This window comes from Panthera onca, chromosome D3, assembly GCF_046562875.1.
Source record: "Panthera onca isolate mPanOnc1 chromosome D3, mPanOnc1 haplotype 2, whole genome shotgun sequence".
Classification (NCBI taxonomy): domain Eukaryota; kingdom Metazoa; phylum Chordata; class Mammalia; order Carnivora; family Felidae; genus Panthera; species Panthera onca.
The window spans coordinates 16,672,999-16,694,069 of record NC_138350.1 but is presented as its reverse complement, the minus strand read 5'-3'; the positions used below and the strand labels follow the sequence as shown (position 1 = coordinate 16,694,069).

General features: G+C 51.9%; 1 protein-coding gene across 3 annotated transcripts in view; it reads left to right on the top strand.

The window, feature by feature from the left end:
* SSH1 (slingshot protein phosphatase 1) overlaps positions 1-21,071 on the top strand; it is a 62,032-nt gene that overhangs the window by 2,927 nt on the left and 38,034 nt on the right. For 2 of the 3 annotated variants that reach the window (XM_078435688.2, XM_078435690.2), the window contains exon 2: positions 1,824-1,864. The exons of the other annotated variant lie outside the window; for it this stretch is intronic. In XM_078435688.2, coding sequence (XP_078291814.1) covers positions 1,824-1,864 — 41 coding nt within the window. The remainder of the gene's footprint in view (positions 1-1,823; positions 1,865-21,071) is intronic. 3 annotated transcript variants of the gene reach the window in all.

The following is a 21,071-nucleotide window of genomic DNA, read 5'->3' as shown; positions in this document are numbered from 1 at the left end:
CCTCGCCTTCATTTCACTCCTGGGAATCCCAGAGAACGACCGAGAATGAAGTGGCTTTGAGGTCTGTACCCCTAAATCACTTCCTTACTGCTCAAAATGCGACTCCTCCTCTGAGTCAGAGACTCCCCGAGCGGCCGTTTCCTGACTCAGCCCGTTCGGCGTGGGAACGGGGAACTCAGCCTGACCGGCAAAGCGGTTCTCCTCTCTTAATTTCCCCCCCTCCCCCCATCTTCAGTTATCTCATTTATGTCATTTTTACTGTCAGTCTTATCTCGTTCCTCTGTGAGAACAAGCAGAAAGCACAACAGCGGATAAATCAATAACTTTCAAGAATGGGTTGTAACATTGTTATTTTTGACAAGCGTTCAAGGTGACTAATATTTATGGGCAGATCTCCAGTCTCTTTTTCTTTGGGGGGGGGGGGGTGGGGACGTCGGATCAGGGTTTCTCAACCTTGGCACTGCTGACGTTGGGGCCAGAAAATTTGATGTCTTGTGCATCGTGGCACGTTTCGCGTCACCCGGTCCTCCGCCCACTAGATGCCAGGAGCATCCACTCAAAAAAGGCTCCAGATATTGCCCGGTGTCCAGATATTGCCCGGACAATTGAGAAAAATTGTCCCCGGTTGAGGACCACCGGGTTAGATCCAACATCCTCTTCTAAGTTGGTGGTGGTGGTGTGTGAGTTATTTACCCTTGGCTCTGGGACGGAAGCTCCTGGCCCTGTGGTCAGTGAAGGCTTGCCTGAGTTTTCCACTTCTCTGTGGCATAGGGAGCGTGAGAACTGGCCACGAGTGTCCGCTTCGGACATACAGGATCTTAATACAGTTTAGGGACTCCGGGACTCTCTGGTGTATTTCTCCTCCTTTGTTGGAACCACCACCTCTGCTCTGTGTCCCTTGCCACTCAGGCCCCCTTCCTCTCGTGAGCTCCGTACTCTTTTCCCATCACTGCTGTCTTCTGCCTGGTCTCTGTCCTCGTTCAGCCTTGCATCTCTCCCGGGGCATCACTGCTTTCCAGGTTTCTCTTTCCTAGTCCGCGGGTTCCGGGGGTGCAGAGTTGTTGCGGGGGGGGCGGGGGCGGTCGTTTTCTTATTTCAGTTTTCTCCTTGAAGGGAAGAAGGGGGAAAATGTCAATCGGGACGTAAGTCCTAATTGCTTTCAGATTCTAACCCCCCTGGCCTTTAAACTTTTAGAAAATATCAAATGTCCATTTCTCTTGTTTATATAAATAAACCGATAGCCTAGAAAGTTTTATATTCAACATTGAAGCCTTTTTGAGAACCACCAAGAGCTTTTGAGACCCACAGACAGACAGGCTGCTCCTGGCCACCTTCCGTCATGAAAGACTTGCCTGGAATGGTTTTTCCTTTTTTTTTTTTTTTTTTTTTAACCCATGTGTTGGGGCTTAAAATGGTGTTGATCACTCAGCTATGGCCTGGGTTGAAGGAGGAAATAGATGCTCTTAAAACATAGCCCCCCCTCCCCTCAAAAAACAGGGTGAGATCCAAAACAAGCTTGGAAAGTTGAGAAGAGTGTGTTGAACGACGCCAGGTAGGAATAGTCCAATCACCAGGAATCAATGCACGACGGGGTGTTAGGAATGTGGGTAACCATTGGGAAGCCTGAAAATTCCTCCATGGAAGTTACTCAGAGGGACAGCAGAGCGGGCTTGCCAAGGAAAGGGTGCGACCGTGTAGAAAGAGCCAGGTGTCCTGGACACCTGTATCTTTTTCAGACATCAGAGCAGAAAATGTGAGACTCGTGTCCGCGGCTCATTGCCCAGTGGTGTCTGTGATGTGACGTTCTCTTTCTTTCTCTGTAGCTGGAGGCTGGCAGCGATGAAGATCGAAAGGTAAACCTCAGGTAAGCGGACTTAATTTTCATTCCTAAGTCTTTCTTCCAAGCAGGCTGAATACTCTCGTCCCTTGCCAAAAGAGAGAACCCTTGAAAAAGAACACACCAGCTTTTTTCAGTAGAGCTTTAACAATTATGCCCAAAGCACGTTGCAAAGGTAGTGCTTGAACTTTTGTATAGATGTTTAACTATAAACAGCTTTAATAACGTTGTCGTTTAGAAAAGAAGGAAAATCGTGGCCAGAATCCCACTACCCCTCCTGCTTTACCATTATGCACGTCTCTAGATAACTTCCTTCTAGATTTTACCTCTGCCTTTGAAAAAACTAGTCATGGTAATGTTCTCACTTTTCCATCCTGCTTTTGATAAGGTGTTCTTCTGAGGTAAGCACATTGCTGATTTGAAACGGGCATCCTACCCCCTGAGTTTAATTCAAGGTGGGTTTTTTTGTGCTTGTGAGAAATCTTTCAGTACACTCTTTTTAAAGACTTCCTCAAGCTGTGGTCCCCAGCTGCTGTATTCCCTGGTAGACCCCAAAAGCATTTTTATTTTTCTTTGCCAAAAAGCAAGGCCGCCTTTTGGGTGTTCTGTTTACGGAAGATGTAGCACTCCCTTCTGTAATGTGTTCTTATCATATCATGCATTCTAGGCTAAGGTGCCAGTCTTAAACTCTGACTCTCAGAGTCTAAAAAAGTAAATAGAGTTCCAAGGATATTAGTCTTTAAAAAAAAAAAAAATGTCTGCTTCATCTTAGGAGGAGGAAAACTAATTGGAAAAGGGAATGTGTGTTCAGAAACTGGGGTCCACCATTCATTACGGAGAGCAGGATATTCTGGTTAAGCTCACATACAGAAGTGGTAAAAACATGCTTTTAACCTGTCTCTGAAGGTTGTGTGTCTTTGAGCGAAAGGCAAGAAAACACTTTTAATGTGGCGTGCGTTATTTCCAAAGATTGTACGTGGAGGGAAGCAATAGCCTACAAAACCCAGAGATGTCTTGTTTCAGTGGCTGGGCCCTCACTTTAACGTTCCCCTGGGGGACGATGACAGATTTGCTCTGTCACTCGGGGTGTTCGGGGCATTCGGTTGCTCAGGGTCGAGGTCAGGGCTCCAAGGCTGGAATCAGCCAGACTCCCAACTGGGGGCAGTAACGGGCCGTGTTGTGGATCAGACTCGTGCTCGGCTCTCTTAGGCGGAGGCGAAGAGGGGAAGAAGTACAAGTGGCTCTTGGGAGGCTGTCTGGGGGAGGAAGTGCCGGCCGAGGGGCCAGACCAGCAGCCCGGAAGCCTGTGCGGGCACCTCTCCTGCCCCAGCCTCCCTGCAGCGCTTACCTGGAGCCGGAACGTCTTCCACCCCTGAGCCCTCCCCTTTCTTTCGGGGCTCTTGCCCTGGACAAAGTATTTAGCTCTCTCACTTAGATTGTCTTTGGGGACGAAGAACTACTGTTTCGTTTTGGGTTTTTTTTCCAAATCGCCCTTAGTTAGCAGACGGCATAGTGTCGTGAATTCTTTCACTTCATAAGAACTCACAAACAGCGGTGATCTGAAGATGCTTGCGCCCTGGGGGCCAGTAAAAGGCCTCTTTCCGTGCACGGTTTGGAGCTGGAGCGGACCTCGCAAAGGGAAGGGAAGTCCGCTCTGCACATTGCCGTGCTTAATCCTCTCCCCGGCCCTGGGAGGGTTTTCCCAGTTTACAGGGGAGGAGCCTGAGGCCCAGGGTTGCACGTGGCAGGTACTGTATTTGAAGCGAGGCCTCTGTGGCCTCCAACACCTGGGTTGACCATAGGACGCCGCCTTTCCGGAGACCGGTGTCGTGGTTTGCTGGAGTCAGCTGTCCAGGAGTCAGATGTCCAGGTGAGGGAGCCTGCCTGCCACCAGCTGGTTGGAGGCATTGCCAGGGCCGGGACCAGGGAGCCCCGCTAACTTGGGGCGGTGCCTCCTGGATGTCTGCTGCCTGCGGGAATCCCTCACCGCTGTTACCAGCCGGCCCTGCCACCCACCCTTGTGAGCCCTGGGGGACCCTCGCCTGGAGCCGGGGACCTGGACTCTGAGCTTGTCCTCCCGGGTTCCCTTCTCAGTCGCTCTTCCCCCACCTTGGCCTCACTCCCCATTTTCAGGCCAATGACTCCATCCTGTTGGCTTTTTTTTTTTCCCACTGTTTATTTATTTATTTCAAGAGAAAGAGTGTGAGTGGGGAAGAGGCACAGAGAGAGGGGAATAGAGAATGCCAAGCAGGCTCTGTGCTCTCAGCACAGAGCCTGACGCGGGGCTCGATCCCACCAACCGTGAGATCGTGACCTGAGCTGAGATCAAGAGTCGGACGCTTAAACCAAATGAGCCGCCTAGGCGCCCTTCCATCCTGCTTTCTTTTTTAATTTTTTTTTTTAACATTTATTCATCTTTGAGAGACAGAGAAAGACAGAGCATGAGTTGGGGAGGAGCAGAGAGAGAGGGAGACACAGAATCTGTTAAGCGGGCTCCAAGCTCTAAGCTGTCAGCACAGAGCCCGACACGGGGCTCAAACTCCCGAACCATGAGATCATGACCTGAGCTCAAGTCGGATGCTCAACCGACTGAGCCACCCAGGCGCCCCTAAATGTTTATTTATTTATTTTTGAGAGGCAGGTTGGGGGAGAGTACAAGCGGGAGAGGGGCAGAGAGAGAAGGAGACACAGAATCCAAAGCAGGCTCCAGGCTCTGAGCTGTCAGCACAGAGCCCGATGCGGGTCTCAAACCCACGAACTCTGAGATCATGACCTGAGCCAAAGTCAGACGCTTAACCTGAGCCACCCAGGCGCCCCTCCATCCTGCTTTCTAACCCTTGTAGCAGACAGGAGAAGCTGTGGTGGCCTGCTTTAAGCTTTGACGGAAACCCATTGACATCCATGTGTTCATTTGCATTTTCAAGCCTTTGCTCCTCAGGCTTCTAGAAGAATTAATGGAATAGTCAGTTGTGTTTGCTCGTCTGGGCCGGGAGGGGATTTCTCTGTGCTTCAGGTTGGTTTTGAAGGGTTGCCGGCAGGCAGAAAAACTGGGGACAGCGGGATATTCCTCTCTCCCCTCCCCTCTGTCTACCTTTAATCGAAAGTTCTCATCTTTGGGGCGCCTGGGTGGCTCAGTTGCCTGAGCGTCTGACTCACGGTTCATGAGTTCGAGCCCCGCGTCAGGCTCTGCACTGACAGTGCAGAGCCTGGAACCTGCTTCGGATTCTGTGTCTCCCTGTCTCTCTCTGCCCCTCCCCTGCTCGCTCTCTCTCTCTCTCTCTCTCTCTCAAAAGTGAATAAATAAACTAAAAAAAAAAAAAAGAAGCGTATAAAAGTTTTAATCTTTCGGGTCATCCATGGACTTCTCTTCGGCTCACCTGTGACCAGGAAATGGCTGAATGGCACCGATGGGTCTTCTGTGTCTCAGCTGGTCCTCTTCCCCAGTTTGCCCTGGTGGCACCATCATTCAGGTCCTGACACCTCCCCTGCTCTGTGTCAGACCGTCGTCCCCTCCATCCCTCCTCCCTCGGGCTTTCGTCCCCGCCGTCAGATGGACACTATCTCGAAGCGCCCCTGGCCTGGGCTCCTTGCTCTGATCCCACCTTTGCTGCCTTCCACCCTCACCCTCCACTGCTGCCCCTGCTCCCACCCCCCACTCGCACGTGCTGTGTCTCTGTCCCGCTCCCTGGCCATGCTGCTTCTTGAAGCCAGTTCCGGTTGGCCACAGTCCTCACGGCGGGCTCCGTGCTCCCACCCCCAATGTGTGTGGCTTGCCCCACTCCGGCAGGTACCACACCCGCCCTGCCTCGCAGGTGTGTGTGCTTTTGTCTCGTCCCCCGCCTAGGTGGCGCTTGCCTTAGGGACAGGGCCTTAGTTCTCAGCCTGTGCGTGACATTTCAACAGTTTAAATATGTGCGCTCTGTTTTGACCCTGCGGTAGATCGCTCACCTGTATGAGCAGGAGCGAGGCGCAGAGGGGACAGCGTGGGGTCTGGAGTCAGGCAGACGGAGGTTCAGACCCTGGCTCCTGCCCTGGTAGCCGAGCTCCTTTACCTCCGCATCTTTACGACACCTTTGCGGGTCTCTCGTTCCATCCGTAAAACACATACAGCTGCGACCTTCCAGGGTTGTGGAGTAGCAGGTGCGGGGCTCCTCAGGCAGAGCCCGGCTCGTGACGGGCGTGAAGAACCATCACTACGTTTGGTCCTCGTGAGCTGTTGTTCATGTCAGTGTTAGTTCGCGGCCCAGACTGAGAGGGCTTGACTTCCTGCGGGTGTGGTGTCCACTGTGTTCGCGCGGGGCCCCTCAGAGGGCCGCCGCCGTGGATGCCCTGTGACCCGGCTGAGTCCCCGTGAGATGCAAATAGGAAGGCACCTGCTGCAGAATCCGTGTCGTGATTCAGACAGTTTCTCTGAAGGCCTCCCGGGAAACATCTCAGGAGCGGCTCACCCCGGGCCCAGAACGAAGCTGACTGGTGCAGAGCAACCCAGACCCAGTTCCCTGCGTCCTTTCCCCTGCCCTCCGCGTGCGCAGGCTGCCGCCGGCCTCCAGCAGTACCCTTCTGGAAGCCGTGCCGCTCAGTCTGTGGGAATTGGTGAGCAGATGGCTTTGCTGGCGGCGGCTCCTGGCTCCCTCGCCGTCCTGGGAGCTGCCTCAGTCTGGCATGAGCCGTAGGCGCTTGTGTGCCAGGCAGGGCCCCAGGGAGAGAATATGGTTGTGTTGTCTCCAGAGGGTGGATCGGGAGTGAATGTTTTTTTGTTGTTGTTGTTTCCATGCAGCGTTTCTAAGCCAAGCATATGAAAGTGTTCATTGGAGTCCTTCTCGTTTTGTTTTCTTGCCTGCCCAAGCAGACGTTCGGGCCAAGGCAGTGGGACTTCGTTTTCTCTGTCTTACCTGGTGTCCGTGGCAAACTGCAGACTCCCCGCGCCCCTGCTTTTCCCTGCGTGCTTTCTTCCCCGTTGGATCTTGACCCGGAGCTCCCCAGAGGACCCCACTCTCCTTATAACCATCCGGAGTAGGGTTGTAACTTCCCTCCCCCTGCCCACAGCATCCGGGGGTGGCCGTGGCCTCGCTCTGCAGACCGTGCTTCCCCGGCTCCATTCAGCACCCTGTCTTTTATGCGTGTTCACCCTTTGGGGTTCTTCTCTGTCTTTCTCCACCGTTTCTTGGCCTGGACTTTATTGTTGATAGTCCGTCCGGTTAAGTCCTGCCAAGAGGCGTCAAGTTTCCCTTGCACCCTGGCTCTGCAGCAGGTTGCTGTATCAGTTCACAGTTGCTGTGTAACAAGCTGCCCCACACCTGGCAGTCCAAAACAATTCCCAGTTCTCATCTCGCAGTTACCAGGGTCAGGAGCCTGGACGTGCTTTAGCTGGGTCCTCTGCGTGGCGTCTCACGTGCGGTAGTCAGGGTGTCGGCCAGGGCCAGGGGTCTCCTCAGAGGTATGAGTCCTCGTCCAAGCTTATGTGGTCCTTGGCAGAATTCCTGTTCTTGCAGCTAAGGTCACCGTGGCTCGCTTCTTCGAGGCCGACGAAGAGAATTGGCCGCTACGGGATCTTGGAAAGGAATGCAGTCAGAGGAGTGGCCACCCCGTCACCTTGGCCGTAGATTGTAACCTAATTACGGGAGCAGCTGTCTCCTCCTGTTACCTGGTCGTGCCACGCTCAGGATGGGGGCTCACCCAGGGCACCTGCATCAGGGGCTGGGATCTTGGCCATCTCAGAATTCTGCCCACTGGTCTCGGCCTGTGGATGCATTATGTCAAGGTGATGCCGACTGAGGGACGTTCGGTCCTCGAGGGAAGGGGCCAGGAGCACCAGTGAGCCCGCAGGCTTCAACTGCCACGCCAGTGAGTGCCACCTCCTTTCCTGTCAGCACCCACACGCTTGTTCACGCTTTCAGGCTTGGCACCTCTTGGATTCACTTCCACTTTGATGATCGTCCTCTGAAACACCACTGCACTGACCCTTGCATCTCTGTCCATGAGCTTTGGCTGTGGGGGACAGGCCTGGGTTTGGTTCCCACCTCGGTCATCTGTCACTTCACTAGGCAGCGGGCCAGATCGTCCGCAGCTTGTAGGATTGTCGTCAGAATTAAATGTCATAACACCACGAACCTCTTCACCATCGTAGACACTGTGCAAATGCCCCCTGCCTGTCTCTCCTTCAGGGGCCAGCTTCTGTAGGAAGAGATTCATGGCCCTTCCTTTTCCTCCCCACTTGCGTTTTTCTCTCCTTTCTACTTCCTCAGGACTTGGGACTTGAGACTTGCTTGGTCGTGTGTTTACTTAAGTACATATATGTTCCCCCACTGGCAGAGCCGGCTACGTAATTTGTGGATCCCGGTACAGAATGAAAATTGTGGAGGCCTTTGTTAAAAAACGGTTAAGAATTTCAAGATGGTGGGAGCAGAGCTAACCAAGCGCGAGGCCCGCCTGAGCCCAGGGCCTTGAACAACACGACAAGGCCTTCCTTCCTGGGTTCGACCCTCACGGCGCCTGGCGCGTGCCGGATGAGCCATCGAAGTCTCATAAATTGACTTTCCTGCGTTCTTTTTCACATGGAGGAACTCAAAGTGCTCCTCGGTGACACACAGGATACTGAGGACAGAGAGATTTTTCCTGCCATTTCCCCCTGCAGTTTGGCAACGCAGGCACTGTTAGATACAGTCTCAGTACCCCCCTGTCCTACCCTGTCTGCTTACGAGCCATTCATTCAACAGATATTTATTGGGCACCTACTATGCACCAACCCCTGTTCGAGGAGCTGGGAATACAGCAGCGAATGAGACCCATCCCTGCCCTCACGGCCGACGCTCTGTTGGGGCAGACGAGGCAGGAAGTAAGCTAAACTAGCACGTTGCCAGCGTGTTAGCAAGTGCTGAGGAGAAAAAAGGAAGCAGGGACGGAGGTGAAGCGAACCTTCACACGTGCTCCACTCCACGAGTCGCCTTTTGTGCAGTATGTCATTTAATCTTCGCGAACATCCTGTAAGGAGGGTGCCATTTTGGTCTCCCGTTTGGAGGGAGAGCTTTGGAGACATTAACTGGCCTAATTTCACGCGGTACAAAGTGGTAGAGTCTCTCTCAGGCTCCCTGTCTCTCTGCCTTCAAAACCTGTCCTCCACCCCCAAGTTCAGGAGCCATCCCTACGGGCCCTCCTGCCCGTGGTTTGGATCTCTCACCAGGAGGCAGAGAGGAAGGAGTCCCCCCCACTCCCCGGAGGAACCATGGCTTTGTAGCCCTTCTTCCCACTTGGACCTTAGCGGTCTCACCATGAGCTGTGTGCTTTATTTCGCAAGTCGCAGGTCCCCCTGAGCTGTACTGAGAGTGAGAACTGTGACCTAATCCCCTTCCCAGGCAGTCACCAGGCAGTCGATGGGCAGAGCACCGGGGGAATACCAGTCCCAGCTTCTGTTTACTGGGTGCCGGCAGGTGCAGGCTCTGGGTTTGGAACCCTGTGCTGTTGTCACCGCAGCCTCCGGGGCGGCTGCTGCCCCGCTTTAGGAAACCAGGAAACGGCGCTCGGAAAAGGCAGGTGGGAGTCCGGGACCAGGGTTTGAATGCGGGTCTCTGTGACTCAGAATCCCGTGTCCCTTTCTGCTCCGCCGGGTCCCTCACAGGAGACAGGCAGTTTTGTGTTGAGCACAGCCTTTCCTGTCCTCCCCCGACCCCACCCCCGGCTTAATAGTTGGTAGCTTCCCACTGACCCCCAGTTTTAAACACTGGGGTACACGAACTTAAAATCCTGTGACCATTATACTGTCCTGCTCTTCCCTTTAGATTAACTCAGGTGTTACTCCTGGTGTGTCGGCACATTTGATTTTCAAATCAGAATTTGCCCTTCAGTACGTGTTAAATTTTTGTTGCTGTTAGAAAACTCATCCTAGAGGGGCGCCTGGGGGGCTCAGGAGGTTAAGCGTCCGACTTTTGATTTCAGCTCGGCCATGATCTCACGGTTCGTGAATTCGAGCCCTGTGTTGGGCTCTGTGCTGACAGTGTGGAGCCTGCTTGGGATTCTCTCTCTCTCTCTCTCTCTCTCTCTCTCTCTCTCTCTCTCTCTCTCTCTCCCCCTCTCCCCCTCTCTCTCTCCCCCTCTCCCCCTCTCCCCCTCTCCCCCTCTCCCCCTCTCCCCCTCTCCCCCTGTCCCCTTCCCTGCTCATGCTCACTCTCTCCCTCTCTCAAATAAGTAAACATTTAAAAAAAAAAAAAAAGAAAGAAAACTCATCCTTGAGAGGGGACAAACGAGGACAGAGGAAAAGAGGTAATTTGATTCTGCTGGAAGTTAATTAAACTTACTATTAAGGTTAACTTAAAATGAATTTTGCTCAGAGCCTAGGAGGTTTCATTAAACTTTCGAAACACCAGTACTTAGACTTCAAAAGAATGCCACAGGGCCCTGGTCTCATTCTTCCCACACGCCGAGCGCACCCGGGAGCGCGTGCGCACGCTGCGAGTGCTCAAGCCAGCTCTTCCTTCGTGGCGGACGCTGGTGTTGGCAGCCACCCTTACGGTAAGTGGAACACGGCTGTTGAGAGGGAGTCAGAAAACCTGGGTTCTGTCCTGAGATGTGTCATCTGCTGTGCAACCTTAGGCAGGTCACTAAACCTCTCTGGGCCCCCACTTACTCCTTGGTAAAGTGATGAGACAAGATTAGAGTACGGCCTATTCCCGTGGTGCTCCGTACTTCTAATCGTTTGCTCTAGACTTGTAACAGACTGCCCGCTTTCTCCTTTGTTCCGGCACTGAGGGCAAGGTCATGTATTTGTGGGGCGCCTAGCCGTGTCAGGGTCATGGTTGACCCTGAGATGGAGAACACCGGCGTGGCCTCTGGGAGAAAGTAGGCCCTTTGCTTGGACCCACCCGCTCCTCAGCAGAGCCCTGGGCGAGCCACACTTCACCGTCACGAGCGGGCTGGAAGGAAAGCACTCCCGCCTCCAGAACCCGCCTTTGGCCCGTACGTCGTGCCGTAGACAGACCTCTGGATTTGAACAACTTATTAGAAAATTCCTAAGACTAGGAGAACATCCAAAACAAGTCGTTCTGCTTCGAGGAAGGCTGCAGTAAGAAAACAGAATTAATCAAAATAGGATTAATCAGAGTCAGAAGGAGCCATTTTCAAGGCATGGCAGTAATTGGGCTGGGGTGGGGGCGTGTCTGTGAGTCCCACTTCGAGATGGGGTCGGTACTGTGACAACTCCCACGGCGGCCAAGATGGTGTGCCGATGGGGAAGCCAGCTGGCCAGCCTCGCTGCCCTCCCAGAATCCCCGGGAGATGGCAGGCTGCCATGTAGATTGCAGAGGTCCCCCAGGGCCTTTGGATCAGGGGACGGGCCCTGCCACCCAGCTGCCTGCCCTCCCCGAAACCGAGGAAAAGTCCTCCTCACTCTCAGGGCCCTCGAGAGGCCTAGGGAGAGTCTTGTACCATGTGGGGGGGGGGGGGGGAGGGGGGTGGGGGGAGTCCTTGCGGATACTGACGGACACATGGGAGCTGTTTTCTGTTGTTGTTTCTTTAGCTGCTATTTTCATTGATGGTAGTGAGTACCAGCCCCTCCAGCTGCTGTCCTGACCTTCTTCTCCTCCACTGATGCCCAGTTTCACCACAAAAGACCAAAAGGTCAACCAAGTGGAATCTGAGAGGAGAAACAGTCAACACTTGGCCTGTTTCCCTTCTAAGTTCCGCTGAACCTTGTACCAGACCTATCTGGGAAGCATCCTGTCTGGTGTGCCCTTATTTTTACAGATCTTTCTTTCTTTCTCTTTCTTTCGTTCTTTCTTTCTTTCTCTTCCTTCCTTCCTTCCTTCCTTCCTTCCTTCCTTCCTTCTTTACTTCCTTCCATCCATCTATCCTTTCGGCTACTTTTGAAGTTATTTTTAAAAAGACTTTGTTTTAAAGAACATGGTTGTTTGGTATTAGGAAATGTCTGATGCTCTCCCTGCTGGGGGCCCCCGTGCCCTGGCAGAAGTAAGTCCCAGTCAAGGCTTGGCCCATACTTGGCAAGAGTTCTCGTGGTGTGTTTCCCCAAATCTGGGTCCAGTCGAAATTCCCACAAGGGAGGGATGTGGTTTGGAGACAGCCAGGCCGGCTGCCGCCTCTGGATATCACTTGTCGTTTCCTAGATGTCCAGGCCCTGCCTGTTCTGTGCCTGGTCTGTTGCAGGTGGCAGTTTGGGAGTGGCTCTTTAAGTCTGGGGTTGAGGCCGCTGAACCACACGGCAAGAGGGATCCCTAAGGAGCCTGCTGTCTAAGGCCCTAGCACCCCTTTCCAGACCCCACCTTGTAGGGTGGGAGGGAGGAGTATCTCTTGCGAGGCAACCTGGTAACAGAGACAGTTTTTGAGTTATTTGCTTTATTTGTCATCTCAAGCAATATATATTTAGCATCTATATATTAGCCTCTGTGCTAAATGCTGGGGAGTCTTGCTAAAAACAAAAAACAAAACAACCCTTACCTCCAGAGGCAATGTGTGTATGCTATGTCTACCATAGCTCTGTCCAAAGGGGATTTGAAACACCGTGTAATAAAATTCATAGAAAACAGTATAATTTAAAATTAGTGAGGCAAGTGGGATATAGAGACAGTGGGGGAAAAGAAGGTGAAGCCAGGAGATGTGGATGTGGAATGCATGGCATGATGTTGGTACGGTTACCAGAGTGTGGCTATAGATCTGACGTTGAGCTTCCTAGTAGTCAGAGCAAAGAGAGAAACAAGATCGTCTGCTTGATTCATGGTATTCCTCAACATACCACCAGGTCGGTTCCTCTCTGAAGAATTCTTCTGCCAGACCCAATGTGGTGGGCGGATAAGCAGGTTGTCTTAGGTTTGGCCCTGAGGCCCACAGAGGGAGTTGATGCTGTGGGCCCATCCCACCAATTAACCTGGGTATTTGTGGTCTGGAGAGGTGAGGTCAGCGGCAGCGCTTGGTTCCAAACATTGAAAACAGGATGCTGAGTCACATCCTGCAGGCCGGCAGCATCCTGACTCCATGTGCCTTTCACAATGGAAGGCTCGCATGGGCAGGTTGGCCTCCCGCTGTTTCAGAAGTGTGGTCTCAAGCAGGAAAACGCTAAAATTAGGTTTTACATGGGTCAGGGCTGTGTGTGCACGAGGCCCTCAAACTCTGGGCACACATAGACCAGGAGGAACTGGAAGAGCGGAGTTTCCCATCATTCTCCACTGCCTTGCGTCCGAAGCAAGGCTGCCTCCATCCCGGAAAATGCAGGGAGGGAAAAAGATCCCAAGGCAGGCGGAGATCTGCGTCCGTGAGGGTAGAAAAGCCTCCAAAAGATGAAAGAGGAAGGCCGTGAAGTGTGCCGGTGGCAAAATGACTGATAAAGTGGTCTTAAAAGCTTTTATCGGGCTGAGTCGGTGGAGCATCCACTCTCGGTTTTGGCTCGGGTCATGATCTCACGGTTCGTGGGTTCAAGCCCCTTGTGGGACTCTGTGCTGACAGCGTGGAACATGCTTGGAGTTCTCTCCCTCTCTTTTTCTTACCCTCCCTCTCCCCCGCTTTCATTTTCTCCCTCAAAATAAAAAAAAAAAAAAAAAGTGCTTTTATCACCTGTCTGTAAAGAATAATTTCAAGTAATATGTTCCCCACACCCAAATAAGTGGAAATTTTTGAAATAAGTTTTAGATTTTGAAACGATATAAAACTTACAGGGAAGTTTATAAAACTTACAGCAAAGACAGCACAAAGAACTTTTTCCTGAACCGTTTGAGAGTAAAGTTGCCAGCCTGAAACCCATCACCCTTTGAATGCAGGCAGGGACCCTCTACAGACCAGACCCTTGACCCTTGACCCTGATACTGATACGTTACCGCCGTCTGGTCCTCCAGACCCCATTCAAGGTCTGCCATTTGACTCAATAAGCTCCTTGGTAATAGAAGGGCCCAGTTCATGATTGCACGTTGCTTGTAGCTGTCATTCTAGGACATTTCCTCCGTCTTTGACTCTCATGACCGGGACACTTTGGAAGGGGACGGGCTCATCATCTTGTAGAGTGTCCCTCAGTTTAGGTTTGCGTGGTGTTTCCCAGAGATTAGATTTGGGTGGTGTTTCTTAGGCGGTACTTGGAAATTATGTTAATCCCATCCCCCATCAACTTGTCTATTTCTATCTGTACGGACTCATGTTTGTTTCATTCCGCGGTTTACAATCCATTGGTTGTATTGCTGACTTCAAAGTTCAGATTATGCCTGACTTGGCCACTGGGGTCACATCCATGCTGGCTCCCGTGACCCTTGACATGTCCCCGCCATCCTTCAGCACTGCCTTGCTCTTTTTCGGGCCTCGTCTTGTACTTTCTGTACCCCATATCCGGAATCAGCCATTTCTCCAAGGAGCCCCGGTTCTGTTTAGTGGTGAATGGAATTTATGTGCCTCTTACTGTGTGGGTGTTGCCCTCCTCAGGCCCTCTCAGTGGGCAGAATTAGGGCATGCGAGTAAGGGTGTGCACACACATGCACACACACACACGCGTGCACACACACCTGCATCTCTTTTCCTATCCATCTAAATAATGTTGAGAACCATGAGTTCAGACTGATACCTTCCACTCTGATCCAACACCTCAGGGTTCATTCCGGTTTTTTCCCTCTCCGTATTTATGATTCCCTTCTCCGACTGCGAGAAATTGTCCCGAGCGCATTTGCTTGTCTGATCGGTGTCCCTGGCTGTAACCAGCCTCCCGTCTCTGCAGCCACCTCTTGCCTGCATAGACACCTTCCTAGCCCTGCTCACCTCACCCCCTCCTCCACTCAGAGAGGTCAGCATTCTTTTTTTTTTTTTTAATTTTTTTTAATGTTTTATTTATTTTTGAGACAGAGAGAGACCAAGCATGAACAGGGGAGGGTCGGAGAGAGAGAGAGACACAGAATCCGAAGCAGGCTCCAGGCTCTGAGCTATCAGCACAGAGGCCAACGCAGGGCTCGAACTCACGGACCGTGAGATCATGACCTGAGCCGAAGTTGGACGCTCAACCGACTGAGCCACCCAGGCGCCCCGAGGTCAGCATTCTTGATGCTGTTTTCCCGAGGTGTCAGGTCAGTAGAGGCTCAGAGTCCTATTCCCTGGTTTCCTGTCCTGGTTCCTCCACTTCTTGGCCACGTGAACGTGGGCAAGCCACTCAGCCTCTCTGAGCCTCCGTTTCCCTCACAGACGCTGAGGATCAGGTTAGTTAATATGTGTAAATTGCTTAACACCACACTCAGCGGAGGTGTTCGTTATTGGCGTTGCATTCATTGAGTGCACACTGCCTTTTGGGCCCTCAGGGACCCAGAGATGGACAAGTCACAGTCCTGGCTGTCAAGACCCTCAGGGTGATGTGGAGAACCTGGTGGCTGTATTGTTCGGTACATTTGGGGGCCAAGAGGACCTGACCGCCAGGTGACGGTATCTCCACTTGTGGCATTTATGTGGTGAGTCTTATGTGTCCAATTCGTCCTATGGGTTGTAAACACCCCATGTTCCAGCTGCTTAGAGGTTACTGAGGTGAGTAAGTCATGCAGTGGTTTGAGACTGAACAGGAAGTCAGGAAGCTCTGTGAGTTTGTTTATGAGTATTTACTTAGAATTAACTGTATGTCAGGCAAGGAAGGAGCATTAGAAAATTATGTGTGCTCTGGTCCTCAAGTCCCATTGTGAAGTTCAAAAACTCTGGCGTGAGGGTAACTTCACCATAAGTTAGTAGTATGTCTGGGAACACAGTTTGGAAACCAGGGGTCTTAGGTTCCTATCACTTTCTTTTTTTCTTTTTTTTTTTTTTTAATGTTTTATTTATTCTTGAGAGAGACAGAGCATGAGCAGGGGAGGGGCAGAGCGAGAGAGAGACACAGAATCCGAAGCAGGCTCCAGGCTCCGAGCTATCAGCACAGAGCCCCACGCGGGGCTCGAACTCCTAAGCTGTGAGATCATGACCTGAGCCGAAGTCGGACACTTAACCAACTGAGCCATCCAGGTGCCCCCTATCACTTTCGAAGTATATGACCTCGCATGAGTGACTTAGCCTCTAAGCCTCAGCTTCCTCACCTGCATGAAGAGAGAAGGTGCCATAAGATGTTGAAAGGGAAGAGCCAGGGCTTTTCGCAGCCGGGGGCAGCGAAGGAGGGCTTCCTGGAGAAGGTGTGGATGCTAGCAAGTGGGCACGAGGTAGGGAGGCAGACAGGAGAGAGGGCCGCGAACAGAGGCCAGGGTAGAAGAGTTGAGGAAGACCGCATAGAGAGAAAACAGAGAATGTTTGGAGTGTGGGAGAAATCGTGTACGAGGTAATACAAAGAAGGTTTTTATTATAAACCCTTTTCCTACTTGTTTTATGAGCTCCTCGAGGTCAAAGAACGTCAGATGAATGAAGCTGAGGTTAGCAACATGTAATCGCTAACTGTGCCTACCATAGAAAGCTAGCACCAGCCTGTTGGGGACTCTACAGATAATGTCACATCACTGAAAGTTCTGGAGCCGGGAATGACATAATAAGAGCTGTGGTTGGGATCTGTGCAGTGGATTAGAAGCCAGAGGTCCCTGCCCTGATTCCCAGTAGATGGAGAGCTTCTGGAGCTGTGCTGCCCTCCAGCATAGCCACCAGCCACGTGTGGCTGATTAAACTTGAATTCAACTGGAATTAATAAAATGACAAATCCCAGTATGTCAGTCACCCTCCCCACGCTTCAAGCGTTCAGTAGGTGCCTACGGCTGGTGGCCTCGTGCGGGTAGAGAGCACGTCCGTTCTCTTGCAGGGACATTCGGAGTACCTAGCATAGAGTCAGGCGTGCAGTGGGGCCCCAGTGGATGTTGTTGTGTGGCTCGGCGGGGACGCAGGGGGCCAGAACTGCAGTGGTAACTGAGGAACTGGGGAAGAAGGGACCTCCGGAAGGGTTGGGACCCAGCAACCCATGAACGTGGGACAGGACTGCATACCGAAAAGAAAGGGCAAAGGACCTGGGACAGTTGAGATAATCTGTCCTTGGAATTTTTGCGTTGTTTCAAAAACATTTCCTCCGGGTGCCTGTTATTTCTGGCTGGCTAGGTTGTCTTTGCTGCCACTGCATTTCCAGCACAATGCAGCCTTTGTATCTTCTGCCCTCCTAAGGGGGCTTAGGTCCCGGTATCCCAGATGTACAGGGGAAGATAGCACCAGCTCGAGCTTCCACGGGCGGGGCCTGAGGGCTCTCGGGGGGCCGTGAGGGACCCGTCCTGAGGTCTGTAGAGCCAACTCCAGGCGCATCATTTTCAGTCTTTCTTACACTGGAGAAGGGGAGGGGTCGCGGGGGGAAATAATCCTGCTTTTGCGAGCTTGCTGGTCTGTTGCTGGCAGGAGCCGCTCGCTCCTACCCGTTGACATGAAGGAGAGCTGTGTAGCTGGCCTCAGAGAATGTCTCTTGCTGCCTGAAATGCTTTCGGACATTCCTTCTCTCTGAGAAAAGCCTACGCCTTCCAGCCAAACAATACAGGCCTCGGCAGCAGAGACGTTTGTCCTGGGCCCTGCCGGCACCTCTTGCCCATGACCCCATTCCCTCAGTAGACCGCCCCCGAGCTGGAATTTCCCTCTCCTCAGCATTCTGTGGAGGAGAGCGGTTTCGGAGCTCTCGCGGGTACATGTGGCAGGTGAGCCACCGAAGAATGCTGTTTGGGGCCGAGGCCCTGCCAAGCTGCGTGCGGAGCGCAAAGGGAAAACAACAAGGCCTCGGCACAACTTCGGGGTGACCTTCAAACATGAGTTCAAAATGGGGGAAGAGCGGATAGTAAGTTTTCCATCCTTCCGTCTTCATACGCTTGGCTTTGCCGGGAAGAGGGTCTCTGTCCGTCCGGACCACCGCCAGCAGAGGTTTTCAGGCAGATCTGTGTCCGTCCAGCTTTGCCCACCGCTTCCGGTGCCGCAGGTCGGGCACCCCTGCCCTCTGAGGCAGGCGTCCTGCGGGGAGGGTGCCGAACTTGGAGCCTCTCGGCTCGGTTCTGCCCCTTCTTCGACGTGTGGCCACAGACAAGTCATTCCTCTTCTCTGTCTTGATTCTTCCATCAGAAGATTTAAATTTTAAGAATTAAGTGAAAAAATGGAGGGGCAAGGGTTTCTTGCCAGTTAGGTAACCTTCTGTGTTCTCGTCTGGAAGAGGAGTGTAAGAATGCCTGCCTGGTCTCCCTCGAAGAGTTTCATGAAGGTCAAGTGACTGACATTAGTCAGAATGCTTTGTCCACAGCACGGCTGATCACAGGGCTGATCTGTCTTTTCTGTTAATTGTTAATTTCATCTCATGACGCAGGGCCGCCTTTCTGAAAACTGTAGAGCACCATTCAGGTCGAAGGTATCATTTATTTATTTAAAATAACACACATTGAGTGCCATGGGCTTACCCATAAGCATTCAGGTACCGAGAACTCATTGACAGGTTGATGGCTCAACTTTAGGCCCAACGTTTGGTTCTTAACTTCGCAATTTCTAAAGCTTGAATTTATTAGAATGCTCGGGGATGGTCAAGTTCTGCGAAACCAACTTATGCAAACCAAACTTACAAGGAACTGACCTATAAACCAGAATAGACATTTATGAATTCACAGTAGGGCCTTTTACAACAGAGACCAAATCTTCCTCTGTTCGTTATGGGGCATGTATAACGTAATCTTCCTACTCTCCTGCTGCCTGCTCCTCTTTTCCGTGTTTACCGATTCTACGAGGCCCAACCTGGTCTCGTTTCCTCCAGGGAGATGTCCTTGAACCCCCCAGGCTGGGCTGGGGGTCCCTCCTGCCATGTACATCCATGTGTGCATATGTGTATGCACACACAGGACCCTATACATCCCTCTACTGTGGAACCCGCTGCATCACGTTGCAGTGACTGTCCTGTGTCTGTCTGACCCCCTGGAATGTAATGTCGCTCGGAGGCAGGAACCGTGTCTGTTTCATTTCTGGATTCCCAGGATTTAGCACTGCCCAGGCACAGCAAATACTCGTTCATCGAAATGGAATTAACGGAATCTCCTCTTGGGAGTGTTCGTTGGCACCCACCTTTTCCGTGGTGACAACTTTACATTCATTCCTTTTTTTTCTTTTTCTAGAATTGTCATCACGTCCGCTAGACAAACCACAGTGCGCTCAGCCACCACCATACAGAGCTGAGGGTTGATATCCATGTCCAAGTAGTTCATATCATTTCGGCCAGTTCGATCAATGTGGGACTCTTTCCAGAGCCTATGTTTTAGGCTCTGATTCTCTGATTTTGTGCAAGATGTAGCGTCGGAAATACTAAAATCCTACCAGTTAAGTAACCTTCTGTGTTCTCATCTGGAAGAGGAGCGTCAGAAAGCCTGCCTGGTCTCCCTCGAAGAGTTTCTTGAAGATCAAGTGACTGACGTTAGTCAGAATGCTTTGTCCACAGCAGAGCTGATCACAGGGCTGGTCTTTCTGTTAATTGTTATTTCATATCGTGACGCGGGGCCGCCTTTCGAAAGCCAGGACGCTGTCACTGAACGTATTTGGTAGAAGACGGGCACGTGCATTTCTTTGTCACTTGTTTGGCTGCTTCCAAGGAGGGTATTCTTTTCTTTGACCTGGCGTGACCTCCCCTCATGGCACTGAGTCATGTTACTCTCCTGAGAGGACCATGCATTTTTATTTGTGTTATTTTTTACCAGCAGAAAACATTTATCACGTACCTGCAGTGTGTAAGGTACTATTAGCAATCCTGTGTGGGAAGGCCCTCTTCTCTGTGTTTTCTGTTACTGTTAAAGTCCAGGGTTCTGACTCTGCATCAGAAGTACTCCTGGAACTTTTAATTTATTTTATTTTATTTTATTTTTTAATTTTTTGAAAATGTCTATATTTATTTTGGAAAAGGAGAGAGAGAGTGCATGCACACAAGCAAGCGGGGGAGAGGCAGAGAGAGAGGGACAGAGGATCCAAAGCAGGCTGCACGCTGACAACAGAGAACCCGATGCAGGGCTTGAGCCCATGAACGGTGAGATCGTGACCCAAGCCCAAGTCAGACGCTCAATCAACTGAGCCACCCAGGCGCCCCCTGTCCCGGAACTTTTTTGAAAAGCAGATGCCTGGACTTACGGCAGACATTTCGAGTGAGAATCGACTGAGGCTGGACCCGGGCATGACTGTGTTTTGGAAGTTCTGTAGGTTGTTCAGATGTGTAGCCAGAGTTGGAAACCAGGGGCAGTAGCATAATATGGCTGTGATGTGGGGTTTCTATCCCTCCTATTTCCGTTTTTCAAGGAGTTGTTCCGACTGGCTTAGCACACACCCGGACCACCCACACAAACACCTGCTCCTTAAAAAGGAGTGTTATCTCGGGGCGCCTGGGTGGCGCAGTCGGTTAAGCGTCCGACTTCAGCCAGGTCACGATCTCACGGTCCGTGAGTTCGAGCCCCGCGTCAGGCTCTGGGCTGATGGCTCAGAGCCTGGAGCCTGTTTCCGATTCTGTGTCTCCCTCTCTCTCTGTCCCTCCCCCGTTCATGCTCTGTCTCTCTCTGTCCCACAAATAAATAAAAAAACGTTGGGAAAAAAAAAAAAAAAAAAAGGAGTGTTATCTCTGCCTTTATCGACATTAGGGCAGGCTTGGCTTTACGTCGTACTGCTCAGTCTGCGAATATTTGGCCATTTGAATGAATGAACAGAGCCCTGTAAGTGACCAGCAGAACAAACATACAGTAGAACAGGAATTAGAACCCTGAAATATGGATCGCCAGACCAGTGCATTTTCTGTTCTTTAACCCCCACGTGCCCCAGCATCACTAAGGGGGTTGGTTAAAAATGAGATTGTCCCCGGAGGCTGTACTTGAGGAGTTTGTCTGGCTACCTTCACTCGTCGTTTGAAAAAGGTGACGCGTGCCCTGCAGAGCTCTGGGAGCCACGCACACGTGGTGGCGCTCAGCCAATGACAGTACTATTGATAAGAAGCCTGCGCTGAAAGCCGCTTCTCGACCGGCGGGGCTGTGCTGCCCGCAGAGCTCCTTGTCTGGATTCCCATTCAGCCCACAAGGACCGGGCACTGTGTCCCACCCCACAGCCGGGCGATGGTGGGTGGCAGCAGGCAGGGTGATTGCAGTGGTCCCCCTTGGCCTTCTGCTTGCTTCCAGGCCCGGTAGGAGAGCTCTGGCCCTGAGTCTCCTCCTGGACCCCATTTCCCTGAATTATACCTTCTGTCCGTTTCCTTTGCACAAAGCTTTCACCTGCTGGGAAGAATTGCTACGGACCAGATCTTGACCTCTGTGATGTGTGCTTTAGCGGAACCAAAGCCGCCAGG